This window comes from Nomascus leucogenys, chromosome 3, assembly GCF_006542625.1.
Source record: "Nomascus leucogenys isolate Asia chromosome 3, Asia_NLE_v1, whole genome shotgun sequence".
NCBI lineage: Eukaryota > Metazoa > Chordata > Mammalia > Primates > Hylobatidae > Nomascus > Nomascus leucogenys.
Genome location: NC_044383.1, coordinates 125,264,790 through 125,291,995, shown reverse-complemented (window position 1 = coordinate 125,291,995; position 27,206 = coordinate 125,264,790). Strand labels below are relative to the sequence as shown.

The 27,206-nt window shown below is 42.7% G+C and overlaps 1 protein-coding gene across 1 annotated transcript in view; it reads right to left on the bottom strand.

Moving 5' to 3' along the window:
• HECA (hdc homolog, cell cycle regulator) overlaps positions 1 to 25,645 on the bottom strand; it is a 43,711-nt gene extending 18,066 nt beyond the window's left edge. Inside the window, exon 1 of the mRNA XM_030809761.1 lies at positions 25,089 to 25,645. Within this exon, the coding sequence (XP_030665621.1) occupies positions 25,089 to 25,359 (271 nt within the window). The 5' untranslated portion in view covers positions 25,360 to 25,645. The remainder of the gene's footprint in view (positions 1 to 25,088) is intronic.
• Positions 25,646 to 27,206: the final 1,561 nt, after the last annotated feature.

Here is a 27,206-nt window from a genome sequence, read left to right as displayed (position 1 = left end):
AGGATCAAGTGAGTCGAGGAAATTGAGGCTGCAGTGAGCCTGGGCAATAGAGCGAAACCTTGTCTCCAAAGAAAAAAGAGAACAGCAGTCCCGCAAAGGCATAAATGGAATATAAATTGATCTGATACAACTAAATCTTCAACAGGAGAGATGGGAGAAGGGTATCATACACTTGTGCCACCAACTTCCCTTGGGGCATTAATCTAAACTGTGATAATCTAACAAGCAAAACAGAAAAATGCTCCTTTACACAGAGTTGGCATTGTTTAAAAAAGTATATAAACCTTCCAAGGCCTGTATTTTAGGTTCATCATCAAGTATTCAGTACCCAGCTTCTATTTCTCCTGCTCAAGTTAAAATAAATAGGGTTCATGTGATTCTGGGCAAAAATCTCAGTTTCAAGTCTGGACAACAGGGTAGCTAGGCTGAAGTCACCTGGGCCAAGCCTATCTCGTCTCCCCAGCTTTCTTACCCTGCATCCTGCCCTCACTTCAGAACTCTGTGCTCCTCACCTATTGGAAGAGGAGAATCACACTGACTGCCCAATGAGCCCAAATCCCCAGACAACCTCATTCACTGAGGAGCCTCATAAACTGGACATTGCTATTTTCAGCTTTTAAACTATGAGTTAAATATTTTTATCCCCCCTTAAAATAGTTGCATCATAAGCAAGTGGGAAGTTGGGTGGAATGAAGGTAAGGAGGGTCTTAAGTCATATGAGGCTTTCCAGGCAAAATCTAAAGTAGGGACGACTTAGTCACATTCATCCTTGTAAACCCACTACTGCATAAGTAAGTGATTAATAAATCTTCTGATGAAGGAAAGAATGACCCAACCAGACTCAGTCCTCTGGTTGTGACCATAGTAACAGAGAGAGGGTGAACCCATGGGGAGAACCAGCCCAGCTGCTGGGGAGGCAGCTACAAAGCTCCAGCCAGGTCTCCTAGACTCAGTCCAGGCCTTCTCTGTCGGGACAGAGCCTGGCCCTCACCCTCACTTCCTCAAACTAACATCATTCCTGCTACCCTCCTTGTGGCACCCAGGTACCATTTTTTTTTTAAAGGAGAAAAAAAAGGACATGTATGTGTAAGTCCCGGTTCCATGGGATACTAGCTGTGTAAAAGTGAACTGGTTATTACAAATGTAAGGTTTCAAAACTGTTTTATTATTCCTCTTATGTGGGAACAAATTCCCTTGTTTGCAGAGAGCATGGTCCTCTTAGGGTATGAATTTCTGACCAGTGTCCTCCATCTCCAGCTTCCCGACTCCAGACTGTGGGAGATGACATAGAGCCAGCCTGCCTGGATGTGACTCAGCTCTGCAACTTATTAAAGACGTTTGGCAAATCACCTAACTTCCCTGTGCCTCTGTTTACTTACCTGTAAAATCCTGTAAAATGGCAGAAATAATAAATTTTTTTTCAAATTTTTTTTTTGAGACAGAGTTTCGCTCTTGTTGCCCAGGCTGGAGTGCAATGGTGCTTTCTCAGCTCACCACAACCTCCGCCTCCCAGGTTCAAGGGATTCTCCTGCCTCAGCTTCCTAAGTAGTTGGGATTACAGGTATCCGCCACCATGCCTGGCTAATTCTGTATTTTTAGTAGAGACAGGGTTTGACCCAGGCTAGTTGACCATGTTGGTCAGGCTGGTCTTGAACTCCCGACCTCAGGTGATCTGCACACCTTGGCCTCCCAAAGTTCTGAGATTACAGGCGTGGGCCACTGCGCCTAGCCCAGAAATAGTAATATTAATACCTACCCCAAAAGGGTTGCCATGAGGAATGAAGAAGTTATTAAAGTAGTTAGAACAGTGCTTGGCACCTAAGCACCAATTTTTTTTTTTTTTTTTTTTTGAGACAGGGTCTCGCTCTGTTGCTCACACTGGAGTGCAGTGGCATGGTCATGGCTTACTGCAGCTTCAATCTGCCAGGCTCAAGCCATCCTCCCACCTCAGCATGGGACTATAGGGGCTGGGACTACAGGTGCCACCATTCCCAGCTGATTTTTTTTTTTTTTTTGAGACAGAGTCTCGCTCTGTCGCCCAGGCTGGAGTGCAGTGGCACGATCTCTGCTCACTGCAAGCTCTGCCTCCCGGGTTCACACCATTCTCCTGCCTCAGCCTCCCAAGTAGCTAGGACTACAGGCGCCCACCACCACGCCCAGCTAATTTTTTGTATTTTTAGTAGAGACGGAGTTTCACTGTGTTTGCCAGGATGGTCTCGATCTCCTGACCTCGTGATCTACTCGCCTCGGCCTCCCAAAGTGCTGGGATTACAGGCATGAGCCACCGTGCCCAGCCCCAGCTGACCTTTTATAAAAAAATTTTGTAGAGGTGGGGTCTCACTCTGTTACCCAGGCTGGTCTTGAACTCCTGGGCTTAAGTGATCCTCCTGCCTTAGCCTCCCAAAGTGCTGGGATCATAGGTGTGAGCCACTGCACCTGGCCAAGCACTGTTTAACTATAAGCAATTGTTAATAAATGCCATATCACTTTATATTACTTGTCATAAAAATCAAGAGATTTTGAACAAGTTCAGAGCAAAGCCACAACCAGGAAGTGGCCATCCATCCTCCTTTCTCCACGTTAAGTGCAAGGCTGGCCAAGCTCACCAGGAGTTGAGCACTTCAGTGTTATTATATTCACCCCCTCTCATTTGCCCCCTTTCGCTACATGCAGGCACACACCCTCCTCCACCTGTGCCTCACCTCAATCCTGTCCCAAGCCCAATCCCTTCCACATCTTCCCACAAGCCCAGGGAGGTGCCAGCCTTCTTAGCTAGGAAAGTACCATCCCATTCTCTACAGCCCTCTTGGGCCAAATGTTGCCACTTGCATGCTCTCCCAACTTACACTTTTGTCAATCATGACTTTTTATGTGTGCTTTAGGCTTATGAGGGGCAAGAAGTAGATTTCTTCTTCACAACAAAGCAGTACGGCATGCATAAAATAATTCACTCAATATTTATTGACTAGTTTCAAAGAAGTAGAAGGAAAAGGAGACCTTCGAAATTATCTTCCTCCAACCCCGTGAAGATGATGTTCTCAGTGTCAGACAAATAAGTACTCTGTTACATTGTCAAGAGGCATGTGAACTAGAGCAACTCTACCTTAAATAAGAGCTGGGTAAAATGAGTCTGAAACCTACTGGGCTGCATTCCCAGATAGTTAAGGCATTCTAAGTCACATGATGAGACAGGAGGTCGGCACAAAATACATATCATAAAGACCTTGCCGATAAAAAAAGATTGCAGTAAACGAGCCAGTCAAAACCCACCAAACCCAAAATGGTGACGAGAGTGACCTCTGGTCATTCTCACTGCTCCACTCCCACCAGTGCCATGACAGTTTACAAATGCCATGGCGACGTCCAGAAGTTACCCTATATGGTCTAAAAAGGGAAGGCATGAATAATCTACCACTTGTTTAGCATATCATCAACAAATAACCATAAAGTGGGCAACCAGCAGCCCTCGGGGCTGCTCTGTCTATGGAGTAGCCATTCTTTTATTCCTTTACTTTCTTAATAAACTTGCTTTCACTTTGCACTGCAGACTCGCCCTGAATTCTTTCTTGTGCGAGATCCAAGAACCCTCTCTTGGGGTCTGGATCGGGACCTCTGTCCTGTAACAATATGTATTTTTAAACCTAAGCCATCTTTCCCTAGCATGGGTAACAGACATTCATGAAGCATGACTGCATTTTACTCATGGCACATGGTCCTGAAGAATTTACATAATTCAGAACAGATTATTCCATAGTCTAAGGAGACAGAGTATGAGGAATGCATACTCAGAACACAGAAATGTGCCGTCGTGCTGTATTTCTGCTTTACTTATACTTTTTAATTCTATCAGCAAAAACTCTCATACTTCTGAGTTTATTTCATAAATTAACAGCATGTCATGTCCTGGTATCTTTTATCACATCTAATTTCTTTTCCAAAGTTACTGATTTCCAGGATGTTTTTCAGCACCAGTATTAGCACACTTAGGTGATATTTTGAAAGCTACAGGCTGGACACAATGGCTCACGCTTATAATTCCAGCATTTTAAGAGGCCAAGGCAGGAAGGTCACTTCGGCCCAGGAGTTCAAAACCAACCTGGGTGGCTGGGCACGGTGGCTCACGCCTGTAATCCCAGCACTTTGGGAGGCTGAGGCGGGCGGATCACGAGGTCTGGAGATTGAGACCACGGTGAAACCCCGTCTCTACTAAAAATACAAAAAAATTAGCCGGGCGTGGTGGCGGGCGCCTGTAGTCCCAGCTACTCGGAGAGGCTGAGGCAGGAGAATGGCGTGAACCCGGGAGGCGGAGCTTGCAGTGAGCCGAGATTGCGCCACTGCACTCCAGCCTGGGCGACAGAGCGAGACTCCGTCTCAAGAAAAAACAAAAAACCAACCTGGGCAACATGGTGAGATCTCATCTCTATCAAAAAAAGAAAATACAAAAATTAGCCTGGTGTGGTGGTGCGTGCCTGTAGTCCCAGCTACTCAGGAGGCTGAGGTGGAAGCACTGCTTGAGCCTGGGAGGCGGAAGCTGCAGTGAGCCAAGATCATGCTACTACACCCCAGCCTGTACGACAGAGCCAGACCCTGTCAAAGAAAAAAAAAAAGAAAAAGCTATAATAAAGATTTTAAATTGTAACAGTGAATGTAAAAAATAATAATAATAATACAAAACGTCACCAAAATCCTTACAGAAGTTCTAGCAACAAGAAGAGTTCACATAATACTGCCACAAGTTTTTAGTATTTCTGTTTATAAGAAAATATAAACATATAAAATATAAACATATTTATAAAATAGAAACATATAAAATATCAAAAATATAAATGGTGCCACTGGGTAAGAAAGCATTTTTATAATTCAGTTGACCTGACAGCTTTGAAAATATGAAATGGCTTCACACATAATTTGGGAAAACATGCTTGTTGAAATTTTGCACACAATGTGAAGCTTTTATTAATATTATTTATATGTGATTAGTTGAAATTTGCATAATTCAATTTGCATATAATGGGATCACACTGTACTAGAAAACAAATTAGCAGACTGCCTTTTCTCTTGTTTGGAGATTTAGATCTTGAGGGTACTAAATCATTGAAAACTACGCAGCATCCTAGCATGAACATGCTCTGCATAATGTGCTCTGAAGGAAATGTAGATTCAGGAGCTCTTGGAACCAAATCACACTATCATAAAATGGGAAGAGGACTCCAGACTGAGCATATGTGTAAGTGTATGTGTGTGTATATGTACGTGTGCATATACAGTCATGTGCCATATAATGACGTTTGATTCAACAATGAACTCTGTACACAACAGTGGTCCCATAAGATTATAACTGAACTGACAAATTCCTATTGCATAGTGACATCCTAGTATACCTACCTCATTTTTCCCCTACATTTAGGGTAGCCTAAGTGTACAGTGTTTATCAAAGTCTACAGTAATGTAATGTCCTAGGCCTTCAGATTCACTCACTGACTCAGCCAGAGTAACTTCCAGTCCTGCAAGCTCCTTTCATGTGTAGGTGCCCTACATGTGTGTACCACTGTTTATCTTTTGTACTGTATTTTTACTGTGCCTTTTCTATGTTTCTGTATGTTTAGATACATAAATACCATTGTGTTCCAATTGCCTACAGTATTCAACAAACCTGCTGTGCAGGTTTGTAGCATAGGAGCAACAGGGTATACCATCTGGCCTAGGTATGTAGCAGGCTATACTTTGTATAAGTACACTCTGTGATGTACGCCTCATGATGAAATCACCAAATGACACACTTCTTAGAATGTATCCCTGTGATTAAGCAATGCATGACTGCATATATACAACTGCGGAGAAACTGTCCAACCAGTTGTTAAACAATCCTATTTTTAAAGACTTCATGTCAGTCTTTAGTACTATATTCCAGTATCATCCTTGCTTAGGAGAAAATAAGCTTGATTTTGATTATCTATATTAATGTCCTCCTTTATCAGCACAAATATTCAAAACGTGGCAATACTCAAACCTCTTTATTCATAGTTTATCTATGTGATTTTCATTTACCATGTAAATTACAATGCAGTGTAAATGTTGGACCTGCTTCTTCTCTCTTGATGAGCCCCAAAATGGTACTGGGAGGCCAAAGGCCATGGCCGATTTAGCCCCTTCCCCTTACCTCTGAAATCCCAATGACCTCTGCTGAAAAGACTAATGACTTTACCCCTTCCCTAGTCTGCCCAACAGGTAAAGCATAAGACTGCATGATTAACTGGCAACACGGGTCATGTGTAGACCAGTCACTGGTTAGAAAATACAACTCACGACTCCCTGCTGTTCAAAATATTCTAAAAGCTCAACTGATAATACGTGATATGATGTCTACATATCCCCTAGATCAGAGTTCCAATGGGGCAGTTTGGCCTACATTGAGTCTTATTAAACCAGTCCAGAGTTTTTGTTTTGGAATGTGAATCAGAATGCTGTTTTGGTGCAGCACACATTCTCCAGGTAGCTAAGACTCCCTCTCCACCCCATTCATATGCACTCTGTCCTCTATATCTGTGGGTTCCACATCCATGGATTTGACCAATTGTCAATGGAAAATATTCATGGAAAAAAAATGGATGGTTGTGTCTGTATTGAACATACACAGGCTTATTTTTCTTGTCATTATTCCCTAAATACAGTATAACAACTATTTACATAGCAATTACATTACTTTGATACCACAGAGCTAGGGAGAGGGGGAGGTACTAACCAAGTTAAAACACCACAACTCACTGTTTTTATTATGAGTCAGTCATTTCTCTTGAAAGAACACTCAGAAATACTGTAAGCCTTTGGTTAATTTCCAGAGTTCTGAAAAATTTAATTTTGGTAATTCTTGCCAGTGTTCTTATTGCTTTCATGGAGCAGCAAATTTCTAGAGGCCCTCACTCTGCCATCTCAGAAGTCCATCTTAATAAAAATTTAAGTTTACATATATATATTTTGTTATAGGAAAATATGATAGGATGATCAGTAAAATACTTTTAAGCAGGACAATACCCTGTCTTAGGATCAAATTCTGAGTACAAACTGAATGGAAATAAAGAAAAGAAAGTAAAATTTCTAATTTTTTTTAGGCCAGGTGTGGTGGCTCACACCTGTAGTCCCAGCACTTTGGGAGGCTGAGGTGGGAGGATCACCTGAGGTCAGGAGTGACCAGCCTGACCAACATGGCGAAACCTCGTCTCTACTAAAAATACAAAAATTAGCTGGGCATGGTGGCACGTGCCTGTAATCCCAGCTACTCGTGAGGCTGAGGCAGAAAAATCACTTGAACCTGGAAGGCGGAGACTGCAGTGAGCCGAGATCGCGCCACTGCACTCCAGCCTGGGCGACGAGAGCAAAACTCCGTCTCAAAAAAAAAAAAATTATATTATTTTTAAATGGATGATAATGGTTACCAAGTTACTATGATAATTAGGATTCTGTTTGCATAAATTACAATGTTTACAATGAACTGGAAACTGTATCTTCAGCATCTATTTAAGCCTTTAAAAAACTGGGTGTGACAACTTAAAAATGTACAAGAATGCTGTTTTTTTTCTAATTCTCTTAGGAGATACACAGCAAAAAAAGTTTGATTGATTAATACCTTCAGATCGGCATTCTGAAAACTTGACTATGATCATGTCATACACACATTCAGAAACCTCAGAAACTCAGACTAATGCTCCAAGTTCTTGGGTCATGTTCAAGGAGCTCCTGTAATTAGGCCCCAGCCTTGCTTTTCCATCTGATCACCAGCTAGGGTAAAGTCTCTGCTTCAGCCTTGGCCCATCCCTGTGGCTGTAACATGGAAATTAGATAAAACACAGGAGTGGACAAAGAAGCTAACTGCAACCCACTGATGCTCCACACTGTGCCTCAAATTCACAGGGTGTTAAGGAATCATTTCCTATATACTACTATGTACCCACAAAAATTAAAAATAAAAAAAATTTAAATAATCATTTCCTGATTAACTGGCAAGTATTATGTAAATGAAAACTCAAAAGGTTTTAATATAAATTTCCTCAAATATTTTTAAGATCTTTTTTTCTACCAAAAATAAAGACACTAAGCACTACACATAAAGGAAGGCTAGCACTTACAAAAATATTTTGTCAACTTGTTTTAATTAGTATAGGAGCTCCAATGAGATCACTTAAGCTTATCTGTCTTAACCTTTGATGTAATTTAACCTCCCCTTATGTTATTTTAGTGTGTGAACCTGCTCCAAAGTGAGTAACAAACTGAGCACAAGGCAATTACATTCAGTTAAACATGTTTTTCTTTGCTTACAGGAGGATTTAAACACAAAGCTTTTACTCAGGCAAACCACTCTGTCAAAATAAACATGGAAGCTACACACACACACACACACACACACACAAACACACATACAACTCTTCAATACAGTTAACAACTTGGGTTTTTAACATTCTCTTAATATATTTAGTCTGTTCTCCTGGACCCACCCTTTTTTTACTTTGAAATCAAAACCCACAAGTCTACCCAGCCTCAAATTCAAACTAAATAAAAAACTACAGGCTTCTATTTTACCTGTTATTTCCATTCTGGCTCTGACACTCTGATCTCAGTAAGAAATCACATCAATAACGACTATGAAGTAGAAGATTCATATTTTCCTTGTCTAATAGAAGCCACGTCAAGACCCAAAAGAATATGGCCCCAGAATATGCCTGGTTTAGGCTGAACATCAGGATGAAGATAATGGTGTCACAGTTTCCTAAATGTTTCTTAAAAGTATCAAAGTTTCACAGAATAGAAATAGGACAATCACTTTGGTCCAGATTCCACATACTCTTTCTGAGCACAGGAAGGCTCCTTTGGTGATGTGCCCAAGGCCATTCAGCTAGTAAGTGGCCTTCTCTCTTGTATTTCCACCCATACTGCACACAGGACAATTGAGAGCACAGAGCCAGCTTATATGGAGAGGTGCTGACCCCACAGCTTTGTGTAACCAGATTGTAGTATGTAGTTCTACAATTAAGAATAGTGTCTTATTCAAAATGTTCAATCCTCATATTAATCCTTAGAGTACTTAAAAAGTAGGTAAGAAAGTAATGGCAAAAATCGCAAATTACTTTTGCACCAACCTAAGTAGACCACGTTAAAAAAGTACTTAAACTCAATTACAGTATAAAGGTTTCCTGACCCCAATCTTTGCACTCCTTAAAAATAACGACAAGAAAGTCAATCTGCTCTAGTTAATAGAATTACTAAACTCAAAAGAGGAGGATTTTCCTTTGAAAGAGTGTAAAGAAACACCATTCTCTCAGTATGGAGAATATCAAATTAAGTAGCAGAAAAAGCACTGCCGGGAGAAACAGAAGTTCAGCCTGCCTTGCCTGCATTCTGTTTAGGTAAACGGATTGAGTTAACACACCAACTCCCAAGATGATTTTAAGACTACTGTATTTAAATCAATAAAATCTCAGCACGATGTAGCTAAATTCACTTCTTTACCCTATCCATACCCTAAAATAAATGAAATCCTTACACTCCTTTGTTTTCCACAGGCCTTTTTCTGCCCTGCTGAACTTCCTGAAATATACTCTTTCTGCTCCCTGCGTCCCTTCAAAATAACCTGGTAAAATGCTTTATAGTGATCACTCTGGCAGTCATTCCGCTAGGTTCTGGGGAGAAAAGACAAAGCTTTTGCCTGGGGCCACACTGCACAGCCTATTTCTGAAAAGCTGCATCAGCAACCAACAGGCAAGTTATAGAATCTGTTGCAACAAGGAAAAACTTGTCAAAGAAGAGGGCATGTCTAAGTCTTATCCATACCTCAGTAAAAATGAAAAGTAGACTCAACAATCAGTCATGATTGTTGTGAACTAGCAGTTCACATATACTAACTTGAAGCAACTTGCTATAATACGATTTGATTTCAAGGGAGTATTTCATAAAATTTTCTAAGGAAAATTAAGTAAACTTAGAGTTACAGACACCCATTGATAGTTTAGGCTAGTGATATTTTAACTAAATGTTCATTCCTTTTCCAATTACTCACTTTTGTAGAACACAGATATAATTTTATGGTATGACCATTCTCGAAGACTCAAAACTATTCATTTCAAAACCAGAGGGGAAAAATAATATAACATTTGTGAAAAGAGTTACCAAAAAAATTTAAAACTTACTTTCTACTATTATAGAATTTGTTATATTACCTATGATTATATTCAACATATATATATTCTAAATGAATTCTAACTCATATGTCCAAAATTGATCAAGAAAAAAATATTTAAAATTAATTATTTAAAAATTACTCAGTCATCTTTATCATCTATTTCTTTTTTTTTAGCCCCACTCTCACCCCCAAAGTCATCTTTAGATTACATATATCACAGAACATTAAAATATAAGTTGAGGAAAACTGATTTATTCCAAAGTCAAAAATTTCAAATCTGAGTGTCTCTCATGAATGAAGCTAACAAATTGTTTTTTGTCAGCCTAACCCCGAGAAATATAATGATTCCATATAAAATACTGATACGTACACATGACCAGTATTTCATACCCACAGAAACTGTTTGGATAAAATCCACAATATAGTTTGGTAAATTCACAATTCTATAACCTAATTTAAAATGCAAAACCTAAAAGGGAGGTAAGGAAACCATGGAAGTCTGATGAACATTTCAAAATGCTTTTACAACAACATGCAAACTTCCACTCCATATGGCCCTAGAGGCAGGTAAAGAGGAGAAAGCAGAAAAGCCTGAAGTGAATCAAAATATAAACTATGTGAGGCATAATTACGAATCCAGATGCACACTGTACATCATGCAGCACAACAGGCCAAAAACAAGGCTCTGCTGATCAAATGGTTAAAATCTAAGTGGACTCTGCTGTTATAACAAAATCAGGAGAGCTCAGGGACAGGATTGATCCACAGATCACAACAAAAGAATTCCAAAGTCAGCTATGCTCACACTGGTGAAAGAACCCTCCTCAAGGCTTCAGTTACCTCAGTTTCTCCTCACTGTGGGGTAAGAAAGGCCGTTTGCAGTAGCTCCAGAAGGTCTCATTCAAAAAACTGGGCTTGCCCTGAGACCAGCAGGAGAATGAATACTACAGATTCTCTGGGCAAAATTTGCACAGCAAGAGCTCCCAGATCCAAACTTGCAGAGAAACGAAAGGCTCCCCCCAAGCAGCAGAATACAGATTTGGAAGACCAGCATTCACTGCAAACTCCCTGGGGGAAAGCCAACATCTGCACTGGTTCTTCCAACAAATCAGTGTGTGCATTCATCACTGGTTGGGAAGCAGCCACACTACACCACATTACAAACAGAGAACCAAAAACTCACCTAGAAAAAACTAAAATCCCCAAATCATGGCACAATGATTTGCTTTTCCAAACAGCTCTATGGTTTGAAAAAGAGCTCGTCACAAACAGTATCATGTTATGCTCACTTTCTGCAGATAAAACTTGGGCTTGGCAAGGTTTGGCAGCCTTGCAAAATGGCAGAGCCAGATCTCCACCTATAACCCGTGTCTCCCAAATCTCACACTCTTTAGAACAGGAATGAGTTTGGAAACCTCTTCCAAATCACAGACATCTGAGAAAGCAGAAAGGCTGCCTGGATCAGCATGATGCATGGTGTGTGAATAAACTCTTGGTTCAATCGAGTGCTATGTTCTCATTTTATTAATATACACATGTAATTTCAGTTCAACTGCCAGAAGGAGAAAAATGAGAACTTTCTTATGATTCAACATTTAAGTCTGTTATCATGAGCAACTTATGGGCAATTTAGCCTTAAGAGGCCTCAGTTTGCAGCCTGGTTCTTGAGAAGAGGCAATTACAAGTAAATAATGAGTCTTTATCTACAAGTGTCAAAGTCCTACATAGCTGGAAAAAAAACTACAAGGGATTTTAGAAATGTGCAAGAAGAGATGGGTATTGAGCACTGGAGCTCAGCTATTGACTCGACAGCAGTGAGTGGCCAGAGACTCGGAGAGGAGGGCAGCAGGAGTTGCAACCAATTTTTTTTTTTTTTTTTTTTTTGGAGACAGAGTCTCGCTCTAATGCCCAAGCTGGAGTTCAGAGGCATGATCTCAGCTCACTGCAACCTCTGCCTCCCGGGTTGAAGCGATTCTCCTGCCTCAACCTCATGAGTAGCTGGGATAACAGGCATGCGCCACCACGCCCAGCTAATTTTTGCATTTTTAGTAGTGACATGGGGTTTCACCATGTTGGCCAAGTTGGTCTCAAACTCTTGACCTCAAGTGATCTGCCTGCCTCGGCCTCCCAAAGTGCTGAGATTACAGGCGTGAGCCACCACACCTGGCGGGTTGCAACCAATTCTGAGAAACAGAGCCTTCCAAATTAAAAAGTAAACACAACCTCATAAATGTAATAGCATTACTGTGCACTGGTATACAAATAAACTCAAAGTTGCTAACTTTATGCCACATCCAAACTGCTTTGCCTACAAGTAATTTCACAACTTTCCTCACACTCCCTTACCTTTACCTTTATTTCTATGTGGATGTTAACATAATCATACAAAACTGTAAAATTTCTAACCAGCAAAGACAACCATAAACAAGGCTGAAAGACAAACAATAAACTAGGGAAAGCGTATGTCAAAAAGTACCCTGAATACACAAACACTTTGCGAAAATCAGTAAGAACACAAATACCCTACTAGTAAAATGGACAAAAATCACAAATAAGAAAAAAATACAAATGATCAATATAAATATAAAAAGATATTCACTGATGATCCAAAAAATGCAAATATTATGACAATGAGATGTGATTTTTCATCCATCTGATTGGCAAAGATGAAAATGGTAATCGAAATTTACATTACAGAGTGCGAAGGAACTGCACCACCACTGATGGGGTAAACTGGCAAACCTCGTCTGTAGGAGCAGTCTGGCAGTATGTATGAAACCAGTGATCCTACTGCTAGGACTTTACCCTAAAGATAATCACATGCTAGTTATGAACTCTGGTCCATTAAGAACAGGAAGTGCCAGTTCAAATCTTCACAATCTCCCAAGCCAAGACTAGGAAGCCCTTCTGTGATAGAAGGATCAGATCAACATATTACGTGTACAATGTGTGAGTAAAGTGCTTCCTTGGTCAAGTATTTTCTTGTTTTACAAATGTAATTTCAGTTCAAGTGCCAGAATGACAAGCATAAGGCTTTTTTCTTTTTTTAGACAGCATCTCGTTCTGTCGCCCAGGCTAGACGCAGCTCACTGCAACCCTTTCCTTCTAGGCTCAAGCGATCCTCCCACCTCAGCCTCCCGAGTAGCTGGGACTACAGGCACACACCACTACATCCAGCTAATTTTTGTATTTTTGCAGAGGTGGGGTTTTGTCATGTTGCCCAGGCTGGTTTCGAACTCCTGGACTCAAGTGTTTCACCCACCTCAGCTTCCTAAAGTGCTGGGATTACAGGCATGAGCCTACGCCCGACCCATAAAACCTTTTAAAAGTAATGTAAATGTGCCTATTCAGTATAAAAACCATATTGGTGTTTTTACACTGAATTTCAGTCTTCTCCTTTAAAAATCTGCATATAGTTTTTCATTATTTATGCACGTATGTGTGTGAGTCAAGATGGACCCAACATCAACAAGATTCCAACTATAAAGCATGGGGGTCAGGCACACTTCCCTACAGCCCAGCCTTTTCTGCAAGAAGGGAAGGCCATCTCTGAAGCTTAGTGTCCTCATACTCAAATGTAGACTGCAGACTGCAGGTGTCACACCTGACTCCTATTAAACACTCAAAAAGGGGAGCTGTGGCAACTTCACTGTTCCTGTCACTAGGAATGGCTGCTTCTCCTTTCTTAAGTTCTACAGCCCCAACACACCAATCACCCAGGAGTCTTCCCTAATTTGCTTCTGCACTACAGCACATCACCTTCACTACTAAAACTATATGCCTAACATAGTGGAACTGTATCATCACCGAGGTAAAGAAAGTCACTGTGACACGTCGGCACTGCCCAGTAAGAACGGATCCAAGGAGCTGGAAACCATTTGGAAGAATTCTTTGATCTTCTCTGTGTTTTTAGGCATGTACACTTCTGCCTCCACCAAAGCAGGCACTTCTTATTTTTCAATGCCAGGCCCTCTTCATGGCTTCTGGCAGCACTGTTCTGGGCTCTCCATGTCTGTTCATTGACACCTATCACTAGCCATCTCAGGCTCCCGCTCTCAGATTACAGACTGTACCCGCTGCCAATCAACAATAGCCAGAACTTGATTCTGTACATTTCTGTTTTGACTTGTGCCCACTGAGCTGTGTTAGGCATAACTAGTGTGTTACCTTAATAAGAAGTTGTGTTATACTAAATATTACACTGAAATAAGCATCACACTCAGGAGTGCTCATTTATAAAACGAAAACAAAGCTTGTGACTCAGTTTCAACATTAGTGTCCAAATATAAAGATGACTTTATAACTCGAAGGGACATGATCTAAAGTATGATCAAACCTATGCTTACCCCTAGGGAAAGATATACATTTTCAATGTGGCAAGTAGCTGCTTAACTTACCTGAGCAATTTGATACCTTACTACCTTTTGTCTGAATTCATCCTCTTGATCAGTGTTATGAAGGAATAGATCGTAAGGCATTCTATTTTTAATGAATTTCCAATAAAATGAAATAAAGAGAAATGTGAATTGTGACACCTGGACCATCTTTTCCTATCCGACTATCTGTAATTGTTCTTGGTGGGGGAGAGGGGGGTAATATGATTTGAGTGGCAATATATTGTGGGCGGGTCCAGAATATGCCACTGTGGCATAAAAATTAAAGAGCTGAAAGTGATTAAGTTCCTGAAATCTCTTACTGGCCTAAAAGCAGAGGCTCCCAAAAAGAATTCAATTAACATAAATCCCCTCCCCAAGAGCAACCAAGGAAGAGCGACTCATCACCAGAGATGAAAAGTCTTCACACCACGCCAAGCTGATATTACCACAAAACTATCGCATCTTCCATCTATTCTACTAAAGGCCCACTTATCGTTCCAAAATGTCCTTTGTTTTCCCATAAGTTCCCTTTTCTCCCCTCCCCTTCCCCTATTAAAATAACATACAAGCCCCTACTTCTAACCATTCGTTTGACTCACATTTTTCTATGATTAAATGCCTTTTATCTTGCAATCTGTCTCTTGTCAATTTAATTTGCAGACCCTCAATCACTAAGCCTAAGAAAGTAGAGAGTTTTTCCTCCTTGACTATTTAAATCTATGAAATACACTACATTAGGTGTATATATGAGAACAATGCTAACTTTCTCATTAAATGCTATCTAAGCAATTATATGACTACATTTAACACTTCATCGTCCTCTTTCCTCACTTTTCTTTAAGCTTCCTCTTAATCTTGCTTGTTTCTCACTCTTAGACTTTTCAAGTATTATCCTTATCTGTACAATTTAGCAAAAGTAATTTGTCTGAAAACTCGTGACATTTTAAAGTATTAGAAATGGTACTGACTTTTTGATAGTTTATAAAAAGCTCTCAAGTACAATTAAGCTAAAACATCCTGTTGATTAAATAAAGCAAGTTGCTATTTCACTAACCACTGAAAACTGGAAGCTTTCTGAAATATACAAAATTAAAACACACAGTCACTCTGTACAAAATAGCATCTCCCCTCACCAGAGTTGTTTTAAAAACTGGTAAGATGTTGACAAAAATAAAATGACAAACCAAGATAATTAGTACAACTTGGCACAAAGATATACACTTTCTACCTAGGTATGAAAAATAAACCATAGGGACAAGCCCCTGCCTCTAGAGAAAATCTTACTTGCTCAAATGGTCCCAATCCCTCCCACTGGCATCTAGTTCTCTGATGTTAACCTCAATTAGTAACCTCACATGGCTCAGAAAGCACTGGGCTGCTGCTGCCCACAACTACGATAGGCTTTCCATACAGCAGTCTTGGATCCTGCAACACTGTCATCCTGCTGGGCAGAAAAGCAGCATGTGCCATGTGCCCTCTGCTTCATTGAAAAACCACAATTGAGGGTCCATGGCAGGCTCCACCTCCAATCCTTTATTAGCTGTATTAAAAGATACTCATTCTGTTAAAATATATAATTTTACAAACTTGTCAACAACCTATGATTACCCCCTTTTCAAATTCAGCTGACCATGTCCTTGCTTATAAACCTAGGTGGGCGGTTCTCCACTGGCTACAAACATCCAGATTTGACTGTCTGACCCAGCCCCCTTTCCAGCCTTCAGTCCTACCATGGCGCCTGACACCGGCCACATCAAACTCCTGGAGCAACCAGAACTCAAGGCCCTTTTTCACTTCCCTCTGTTTGGAACATCCTTCCTCTATCTTTAGAATTCACTGTCTCTCTTCCTGCAAGACTCAGCTCAAATGTCCCCTCCTCTAGGAAACATCATTCTCCCCACTGGGTATCCACGGTACATTATCATGGCTCCTGTTGTTTCCATGTCTCTCTGCCAGCTTCACAGTGAGCCCTTGATGGTGTGGATTCTGATCCTCCCCAAGTATAATTTAACATTGTACTTCTCAGTCATAGGAGACAGTAGGTGCATAATAAATATGTAGTAAATGGATGAGTATATAAACAATGAATTAGGATCTAATGAATGAGGATCTAATGAATCCAGTAGTTGCCTGGAGAGAGGGAAAGATCCTGTGTTTAATTCTCAGTAACACTAAGCCCTGGCTGATCCCCCAAAATACATCCTGGGCTCCTCACCTCCTTTCAGCTACGCAACTCCACATACTCATTTGACTTCTCCATCTTCAAATCCAATACTTACATTTAACCCAATATTTTGCCACATATGCTCCTGCTCTTTCACAGCTGCCCTTGTTTAATACATGGAATAACTTACTTGCATTTCTTTATTTTTTTTTTTTGAGATGGAGTCTCGCTCTGTCACGAGACTGGAGTGCAGTGGCACAATCTCGGCTCACTGCAATCTCCATCTCCCGGGTTCAAGCGATTTTCCTGCCTCAGCCTCCCGAGTAGCTGGGATTATAGGCACGTGCCACCACATTCAGCTAATTCTTCTATTCTTAGTAGAGATGGGGTTTCACCATGTTGGCCAGGATGGTCTCGATCTCCTGACCTGTGATCTGCCTGCCTCGGCCTCCCAAAGTGCTGGGATTACAGGCGTGAGCCACCACGCCCGGCAGCATTTATTTCTATATAAGGAAGATGTACCCATTTTTACATGTTGCTTTTTGTTTGCTTATTCTTAGCTAAATCATCTGATTTTTTCCCAGTAAACTATGATAAGAAAGAGAAGATGGGGGAAGGGTAGATAACCATTTTGAGTCAAAGCAGTGCTTGAATAAAAACTTGCATGGTACTACAGTCTTTTTCCGCATTAATGTCTCTCAGTGTCTGTTCTTAACAGCACAATGGCTTAACAAGCTTTTTAGTTGGATAAGGTTGAATAAACCACAAAATTTACAAAGCTGTTGTTGACAGGGCTCATATCTGCCAGGCCTTGTGCCAACATCTTTCACATATATTGTTTTCCTTCAAAAAAACGCCCCAAAGGATTGCATTTAGAAAACAGAGGCTGAGAAAGGTTAAATAACCTGCCCCAAAGTCACTCTGCTATAGCATAAGTTATGGCAGCTAGCTTTACACCCAAGCCAGAAGTACCCTGTCTTTTTTCACTAAAGCTTTAAAAACTCCAGACCTTACTTTATAAGATCAGAATCATGATGCAGACAGAATTTCAAAGGTCTATGCTTTCATCTTCACTAACTCTATCACCAGTTACTAAAATATCATCTACCATTATTACTTTTGTTTTTGAGACAGAGTCTCATTCTGTCACCAGGCTGGAGTGCAATGGCGCAATCTCAGCTCACTGCAACCTCCACCTCCTGGGTTCAAGTGATTCTCCTGCCTCAGCCCCCCGAGTAGCTGAGATTACAGGAGGCCGCCACCAGGCCCAGCTAATTTTTGTATTTTTAGTAAAGAAACAGGGTTTCAGCATGTTGGTCAGGCTGGTCTCGAACTCCTGACCTCATGATCCGCCCACCTCGGCCTCCAAAAGTGCTGGGATTACAGTCATGAGCCACCATTGCCTGGCCACCATTACTACTTTTTAAAATCTCTGTTTGTTACCAAATCAGTAAAGACTACAGATGTCTCCAACAGAAATACATCCAGCCTTGGAAAGTCCCCCTATGTATGACAGCATCTGCTCCAAATTCCGGATGCAAATGGGGCCCTCCAGTTGCTGAGATATTTTGACGAATTTGCTGAGCAATTCTCCAGCATGCCTTTAAAACAACCAGGGAATGATGAGACCATGGGGAAAAGCACTCTAACCACAGCAATGTCAAACTGGTACAACCTTTCAATAAGACAATCTGTCAGCATGTATTAAAAGTCATGAGAATATGCATATCCTCTGATATAGCAAGTCCATAGGAAGAATTTTTCCTAAGTACATGCTGTGGTTTGAATGTTTGTGTGCCTCCAAGATTCATGCTGAAACTTAATCCCCAGGGCAACAGTATTATGAGGTGGAGCCTTTAGAAGGTGTTTAGGCCATGGCCAGGCGCGGTGGCTCACACCTGTAATCCCAGCACTTTGGGTGGCCAAGGAGAGTGGATCACGAGGTCAAGAGATCGAGACCATCCTGACCAACGTGGTGAAACCCTGTCTCTACTAAAAATACAAAAAATTAGCCGGGCGTGATGGTGGGCGCCTGTAGTCCCAGCTACTTGGGAGGCTGAGGCAGGAGAATGGCGTGAACCCGGGAGGCGGAGCTTGCAGTGAGACGAGATCGCGCCACTGCACTCCAGCCTGGGCGACAGAGCAAGACTCCGTCTCAAAAAAAAAAAAAAAAAAAATTAGCTGGGCATGGTGGCACATGCCTGTAGTCCCAGCTACTAGGGAGGCTGAGGCAGGAGAATCGCTTGAACCTGGGAGGTGGAGGGGTGCAGTGAGCCGAGATCACACCACTGCACTCCAGCCTGGTGACATAGTGAGACTCTGTCTCAAAAAAATAAAAAAGAAGGTGTTTAGGCCATGAGGGCTCTCATGAACAGGATTAGATCCCTCATAAAAGTGCTTGAAGGAACAAGTCCATCCTTTTCACCTTTTCTGCCATGTGAGGATGCTGTGATTTTCACCAACTACAGAATCTGTTGGCTGTGACCTTGGACTTCCCAGCTTCTAGAACTGTGAGAAATAAATTTCTATTGTTTATAAATTATCCAGACTGAGGTATTTTGTTGTGGCAGCAGAAACAATTAAAACATGAAGTAATTAAGTGGACAAATGCCCAGAAATATATGAATAAGAACCTAAAGGTAAACAATAGTGGAATGATCAAATTTCCAAGGTGCAGACATATGATGATGCACCTGTATATTTACTGCTCTGCTAAAATGTCCACAAACTATTCTATGTGTAAAAATCAGATTATAAAATATATGATCTTCTTTATGCAGAAACTATATACGTACTTTTAAAAGTTTTGTGAGAAAAAAAATTTAAGGCTGCAAGAACATATATCAAAATATTAATAATGTTGCTCTCTTAAGTGGTGGAATTATGTGTTTAACCAGAAAGGCAAAGAAAGCTTTTTTTCTACAATGCTTATTTTATTACTGGTAAAATAATAAAATAACACAATATTTTCAAATAGATAAAGCCCTTAAAAATGCCAAAGAGGGCCAGGCGCGCCGGCTCACGCCTGTAATCCCAGCACTTTGGGAGGCCGAGGTGGACGGATCTCGATGTCAGGAGATCAAGACCATCCTGGCTAACACAGAGAAACCCCGTCTCTACTAAAAATACAAAAAATTAGCCGGGCCTTGTGGCGGGTGCCTGGAGTCCCAGCTACTTGGGAGGCTGAGGCAGGAGAATGGTGTGAACCGGGGAGGTGGAGCTTGCAGTGAGCCAAGATAGTGCCACTGCACTCCAGCCTGGGTGACAGAGCGAGACTCCATCTCAAAAAACAAAAATGCCAGAGTCGGTGATCAAAATCAGTTAGGACAGATTTTTTTTTCTGCAAAGAATCTCTTCTGATACCTTCAAGTTCTTTAAATTATTCATAGCTAAAAGCCTGAAGTAAACTCATAGGAGGATTAAGCTGCAAGAGATTTTCCCGTTTATCTCCCGTTTTCAATTCTCCATGGAATGAAATATATTCTTGGCCTTACAGGAAAATTGACATTGAAGGTTTAGTTTCTAGAACTTAAGGACAGGTCACAGATCCTGTAACAAGTAAAGAATGAGAGAAAGACGAGGCTGCGCATAGAGCACCATGAACGGCGCACAGAAGAGCTCTTCACTTTAATACACAAAGTGTACAGGAAGAATCTTTGATGCATGAGGCAATATTTTCTGCCAATCTCCATTAAAAAGGTGGATTTCAAAAGACAACATCCAAAGGCAAATACTTCTTGAGACCCAAAAAACTGACTTCTAGATAAGGCAAGAAAATGTTTTCTAAGATTATAATGGTAACCTATATACCTCAGATCCTCAACAGATATTCCTTGATTTGAAAATAAACAGCAAGCAAACATTTTTCATTTTCCTACTGATGGATATAGGTAATTTAAATGTAGTAGGAATTAAAGTAAACATCTAAAAAGAAACGATTTAAAATATACTACAAACCTGGGTTATAAAAAGTGTCTTTAGTGGCCTAAATATGCAGCAAAATACAAATCCTGTGCATAGGGAACAGGTGGTACTCCAAAAAAATCTACTTGTAAACAGATATATGGAATTCGGAACGCATTTTCCCATGAAAACACTGTTATAATGGTGGTTAATTCCCAGTCTCCTCCACAAAGCCTATTTAGTTGTTAGTGAGAAATATTTATCCCACACCTGTTTTATGTGAATGGTACTGGTGGTCTAAACGAAGACATCCATAATGCTAGGGGAATAAGAATGGCTCTCCTTTCACTCAGAACTGAAGCTTCTCAGGAGAGTCCCTCTCCATAAAGGGTTTCCAGGTAAAGAGATGCCACCGTCAAGATCATACTCTCTTGCTGGGGAGAGCCCAAGTCCAAATGACCAGTCAACTGGGAATTGGGGGAGTGTGTGGAAGACCCTGCCCCTATAATTTAAGGTGAGATAACCCTGAAAGGCCATCCCACCTCCAGAGCTCCCCAAGAGAGGATCAACTGGGGTCTCTGTTACAGATGCATCACAGTTCAACTCCTGCTTCTGCCCAATCCTGCTTCCTTCCCTCCTCCACTAGGAATGATGTCAAGAGCACTCTCCAGTAAACCTCCAGCACGTGTATCTCTGCTCAGGCTATTTCCAGGATCTAAGACAAACAGCTAATACTTCATAAGCTGGTACTATAAATCAGACACTGTTCTAATCTATCTACTGTATGTAATCTATTTATTTTAAATACATTTAACAGATAGATATAGATATTTTACTACATCTGTATGGGTAGGTACTACAATCCCATTTTACAACGCAGAAACCAACGCTCAGAGAAGTTAAATGACTTGCCCAAGGTCATTTGACAAGTAATTTGAGAAGCCAGGATTTGAATCTAGGTCCACCAAATGGAAAGCCAATCTCTATGCAAACGAACTCCATCTGCTAGAAACAGTTCCATGAATTAAGGCAGACTCTGCTGCCCAAGGGTTCTAGTGGCAGTAAGGAATGAGTGGAGTGATGAACCATGGTTATTCAATAACAGGAATTTATAAAAGTACTTAAGATCAAGGCCCAATGAAAACTAGATAGACTACGATCAAGGTTTCAAATATTTTTAGGCCTGATGCAAAAATGCGGAAGCCTAATGGAACCAGAATGAAACTACGTATCTACCTTTTGATAACTAGATTCTAAATATAACCATTGGTAATCTTGTGTACCTACAATGAAAATGCAAACAGTATGTGCAGACAGATTACTATGTAGGAAAAAGATGGGGTGGTCTTTTACTCCAGTCCCTGAAAAATAAGCCTCATAAACTAGTATCTTAAAATTAGTATCTAATAAATGTCTTATTAGCAGTATGATATCCTAAGAATTAATATTAAACTTACTCAAGATGCACAACTGCAGCCAGTTCAACTTCTCCAACCACAACTATACCGCAGCTTCCCCAAGCTCTCCCTAGCTAGTAATCTTCCTTTACAGAATAAGTATTTATTTATGCCCACTTGACAAACTGAACAACTAAAAGCTAATATTGCCCTGCCCTGGTGGCCCCACTGCCCAAGAGCTACAAGACACAAAACCATTCTATAAACTCCAAACAACTACAAATAGACACTATCAATTTTAAGCGAAGTCATTAAGTTTCCATGTTTGCAGATGCAGATAACTGACTTGAACAGTGAAAACAAACTATTTACAAGTTTCAAAGAATATCAAGTACCTCCTTTCTTGTAATAATTACTTGATTTGTAATTGCCGTAATTACAAAATCTAATGTCACAGTTAAAAAACTGAAATACACTTAAAACTACCAATAATAATTTTAACATTAAAAATCCAAATATTGGTCTTTAGTTGATTTTGAGAATTTACATGTCTCTTGCCCCTTCCTCTTTAAAAATTCACCAGTAACAACTCTCCCAAACCCCTACCTTATAAACTATAGCTTTAAATATCAAAGAAAACAAGAAAGAAAGAAAAGAAAAGGCATTTGATTTTGCACCCAGGAGTCCTCAACATCCAAGTTCAGTTATCATCAACTGCAGAACTGAGGGGGGTTCTTCAAATTAAGGTGAATCATTCACGAAGACTTCACATCACGTCAGAAACAAGAATCGGGCATCATAAAATTTGGCTTACTCCTCTAATATAAGTTACATCCTCTGACCCTGACTATGGGAATGTTGGCCCATTCCTTTTTCTCCCCGCCTTTCACTTAATAAAATAAGCTCCTAATCAGAAACAGCTCTTCACATACACCGTGCTGCTAAATATACTTGAGTTTGCCACTTCAGAGAATAATAATAGGGGCCCCTTAACCAGTTTGTTATGTACAAACTAGGGGGTACAAGTAGCCTAAGAAAAAAATTTCCTCACGCCACCTTAAAGTGGACTAATCTTTTGGAGCAAGCAAAAAAAGGAAACTGCGAACTTGAAGCTTCCACACAGGCCAAAAAAAAAGGAGCGGGTAGGGGGGTGGGCAGAGCAAACCAAAACCACCACCAGAACAGGAATGCAAGCTCCCTGAGGACCAGGATGTCTCGTTTTGATCACCGCTGGCTCCCTTAGTATTGGACACGGTACTTGTAACACTGCAGGTAATCTTTTTTAAATGAATAAACGAAAGCTGTCATCATTGTTCATGCATTCTTCGTGAGAAACTTTAAGCTCATTATATATGTAACCTTTAAAATAACAAGAACTGGGAGCATAATAGGGAAGGGGCACTCTGAGCCTCTCAATAACACTAGGAGGGAGCCAGGGTAATTTTTTTTCAAGTTTACACATGAGGAAATTGAGGCTCTGGAAGACTGACCTTTCCAAGATGACAAAGCTCTAAATAGCTGAGCTAGAAGCCTGTCCTACCCAGAGTCTGAGCACCTTTCTCTCTGCCACATCAATACCAAAATGAAGGTTAAAGCTAGGAGAAAAACAAAAGAACATAAAGAACACAGGCTACCCAAAACTAGTATTCTGAAACATTCACAAACGGGGTAAGTTTGTTTCTGAAAATAAACAAATAAATCTTCCTATTTCAATATTGCAGAGACACAGCCAACGGGGCCTACAGTTCTGTTTCTAACAGGCGACATTCAGCCGCCTATGGTCAGAGCACTGTACGCTGCTTTTAAGTGCAGGTGCCCTGTTTAAAAGGTGCCTGATGTGGCTGGGCGTGGTAACTCACGCCTGTAATCCCAGCACTTTGTGAGGCAGAGACGGGCGGATCACGAGGTCAGGAGTTCGAGACCAGCCTGACCAATATGGTGAAACCCTGTCTCTACTAAAAATAACAAAAATTAGCAGGGCGTGGTGGCGGGCGCCTGTAATCCCAGCTACTCGGGAGGCTGAGGCAGGAGAATCGCTTCAGACCGGAAGACGGTGGCTGCAGTGAGCCGAGATCGCGCCACTACACTCCAGCCTGGGCGAAATTTCAACCTCCGTCTAAAAAAAAAAAAAAAGTGCCTGATCTACATAAACAATGGCTTCAAAAGCTGAAGCTGTAAATTAAAAGCCAGATATAACAATTCAAATCTCCCTTCATTAAAATACCTACGTTGTCTTCCTGGAAAAAGTGCCTGACTAGAGGAATTCAAAGAACTGTCCAAATAAGTGAAAGTGTTTGCCCAGCACCTTATAACGAAAACCATGGCTCTGTAATGAGAACAGAAATCCTGTCACATCTGGGCCAGTTCCTAAGTGTTCCCTCAAAAGGAGCATTCAGGCACTACCAAAGATTATGAGGCTTCCTTCTGAAAATGTTAAGCAGAATGACATAGAGAATGATTTTTCTTTTTCTTTTTTTTTTTAACTGCGGGCTGAGAACGGAAGTCAAGTTCAGATTCTCTTCCTTCCTCAAGCAAGCCAAAAAATTAAAGAGCAAACACAGAGGCCCTAAATGTCTCGAGGCCTCTTCACCTGTGGCGATCGACGCAGCAAGCCTGGGTGTGCTGAGAATTGAGGCTCTCCTTCACTCCGGGGGTTACGGGTGGCCTGGGAGCACCGGGAAGAATTAACCGGTGCCTAAGTTTTCAATCGGATCATTCTTCTCAACTTGGGCGGCTCTTTCCTCCCTTCCTTCCTCTCTTCGGCCCGGCACACACGGCGGGGCAGTGCCAGCGCGGGCAGCCGGCTGGGCCCGAGGGCAGCGCTGCCGCAGCCAGGAGCCCCTCAGAGTGTGGGGCGCGGGCTACCCCCTGCGCGGACACCGGACAGGGGCCGCCGATCCGTCCCCGCCGCCAGGCGTGGGGACCGCGAAGGGGCAGCCGCGGCGGGGCGGAGGGGCGGGGTGAGCACTTCCTGACTCTCGCATTGTCCACGCACCGCCCGCGCCACCCAGGGCCCCGCCACCGCGCCGTCCCCGTCGGGGAGGAAGTTAGCGCTCGCCCCGCCAGCCCCGTCTTACCGTTTTTGGCATCGCCTGCGGCCGCAGCCCCCGCGGCGGCCGCGGCGTTCGCGGCGCCAGTCCCCGCGCCTCCGGCGCCCGCCGCGCCTCCGGCGCCCGGCGCGCCCGCCGCCGCCGCCCCGCAGCCGGCCGCCGCCGCCAGGGCCCCCCCGGCCGCCGCTCCCGCCGCGCCCGCCGCTGCCAGGGCCCCGGCTCCATTTTCCTGCTCGTCGCCGCTGCTGTTGGCGCGCTTGTTTTTGCGGCCGCCTTTGCTGTTTTTGGGGTTGGGCATCTCGCTCGCGAGCGTCCAGGTAGGTGCCCAGCGTCAGCGAAGGCGGATCCCAGCTGCACGGCCGCTCCCGGCCCTGCGCGAAGCCGGCTCCGGGAAAGAACGGAGGGCGCGAGCCGGCGGTTCCCTCGGCTCCCGTCTAGCCGCACGGCTCGTGCCGCGCCATCCCGGCCGCCGCGCCCTCTCCGGCTTCCTGGAGCCGGCACGCGGCCACCCGAGGCTTGCAGCCGCGCGGGCGCCGCGGGCCCGGGGCGCAAGCGAGACGCTCCCGAGCCGGAGGGAAAAGGCGGGTCTCCGGCTTGTTTTGATTCGGCTGCACTGACACGCTCTGGGCCCGCCCCCTCCCGTGACGACACTGGGGATTCGGCCTGGCCGCGCCCACCAGGTGACCTCACGGTTGACGGGACCGCCCGTGTGACGTCACGCCCCGCGCGGGGCCGGCCCACCTCGAGTGACGTCATCCAGGCGTCCCCACCCCCGGCCTTCTGGGCTCCCGGACGTTCGTAAGCTACCCGTCTTAACTTGCTCCACCCGCCAGTGCAGTGGCATGTGGAGTTCTTCGGTGGCCTCCTGGCCTTAATGTAATTGAGGCTTAGAATAGTATAGTCTGGAAAAATAAGCTGTGACTAGAGCAAGAATGGAAAACAAAGGATTTTGGATTAATAACTCATTCAAAGGCTATGCCTTTCAGTAACAGTAATTAAAGAAACAGGGGACCGGGCGCCGTGGCTTATGCCTGTAATCCCAGCACTGTGGGAGGCCGAGGCGGGTCGATCACGAGGTCAAGAGATCGATACCATCCTGGCCAACGTGGTGAAACCCTGTCTCTACTAAAAATACAAAAAAAAAATTGGCTGGGCGTGGTGGCATGCGCCTGTAGTCCCAGAAACTCGGGAAGCTGAGGCAGAAGAATCACTTGAACCTGGGAGCCGAGATCACTCCAGCTTGAGCAACAGAGCGAGACTGTCTCAAAAAAAAAAAAAAAAAGGAAAGAAAGAAAGAAACAGGGTAGAGTTCCCAGACAATGGGGATGAACACCAGGGTCCTGAATGGGAAGCCTTCACAGTCTGGTGGTGAAAACAATTCACTCAAACAAGACCCATCATCCAGAGATGTAACTAGATGTCGCCTGGACTCTGAAGCAGTCCCTGCTTGGGGGGAACCCATCCCTGTGCATAGGGCTGAGTTGTCCTGAAAGATAGGTAGCCAGGTTATGAGCAGTAGGAGATTAGGTGACACTTGTGAAGACAGGCAATATGAGGGCAGGGGACCCCTGGGAAGAGCTCCCCTTGATCTCTTTCTGCAATTCTATTCTACCTTTTCGGCCAACACCTTCCCTTCCTTCAGGTCTCAGCTCAAATACATCACTTCCACAGAGACCTTCCCAGGAGAGCTGTCAGAAGTTCCACCATGTTATTTTCCTCCTCCATCTCTAATTATGTTGGCAATGTACGTGTTTACTTATTTCTAGTATATCTCCCTCTCACTGAAATGAGACCTCCATGGATAGATTTTATCTGCCTTGGGCACATCAGAGAACAGCTGGCATAAATTTGTTGAATGTATAAATTAGGTTCCTTCCTCACGAACTGTGGAGGAAAGACTAGTTTAGCTGACAGCTTTACAGTGTTCCCCTTTTATAGTGTAATCTTTAATTCAGCCCTTTAGTAAAAGCTCTGTCACGGTGTTGTTGTTACCATTAGAGGGTCTTGACTGCAAGTCGTCCATGTTCTTGGCATTTTGAACACACAATTGGACCAAACGCCCAGCAAAGCAAGGAAAGAAGAAAGCAGGGATTTATTGAGAATGAAAGTACACTCCACAGTATGGAAGCGGCCCCAGCGGTGGCT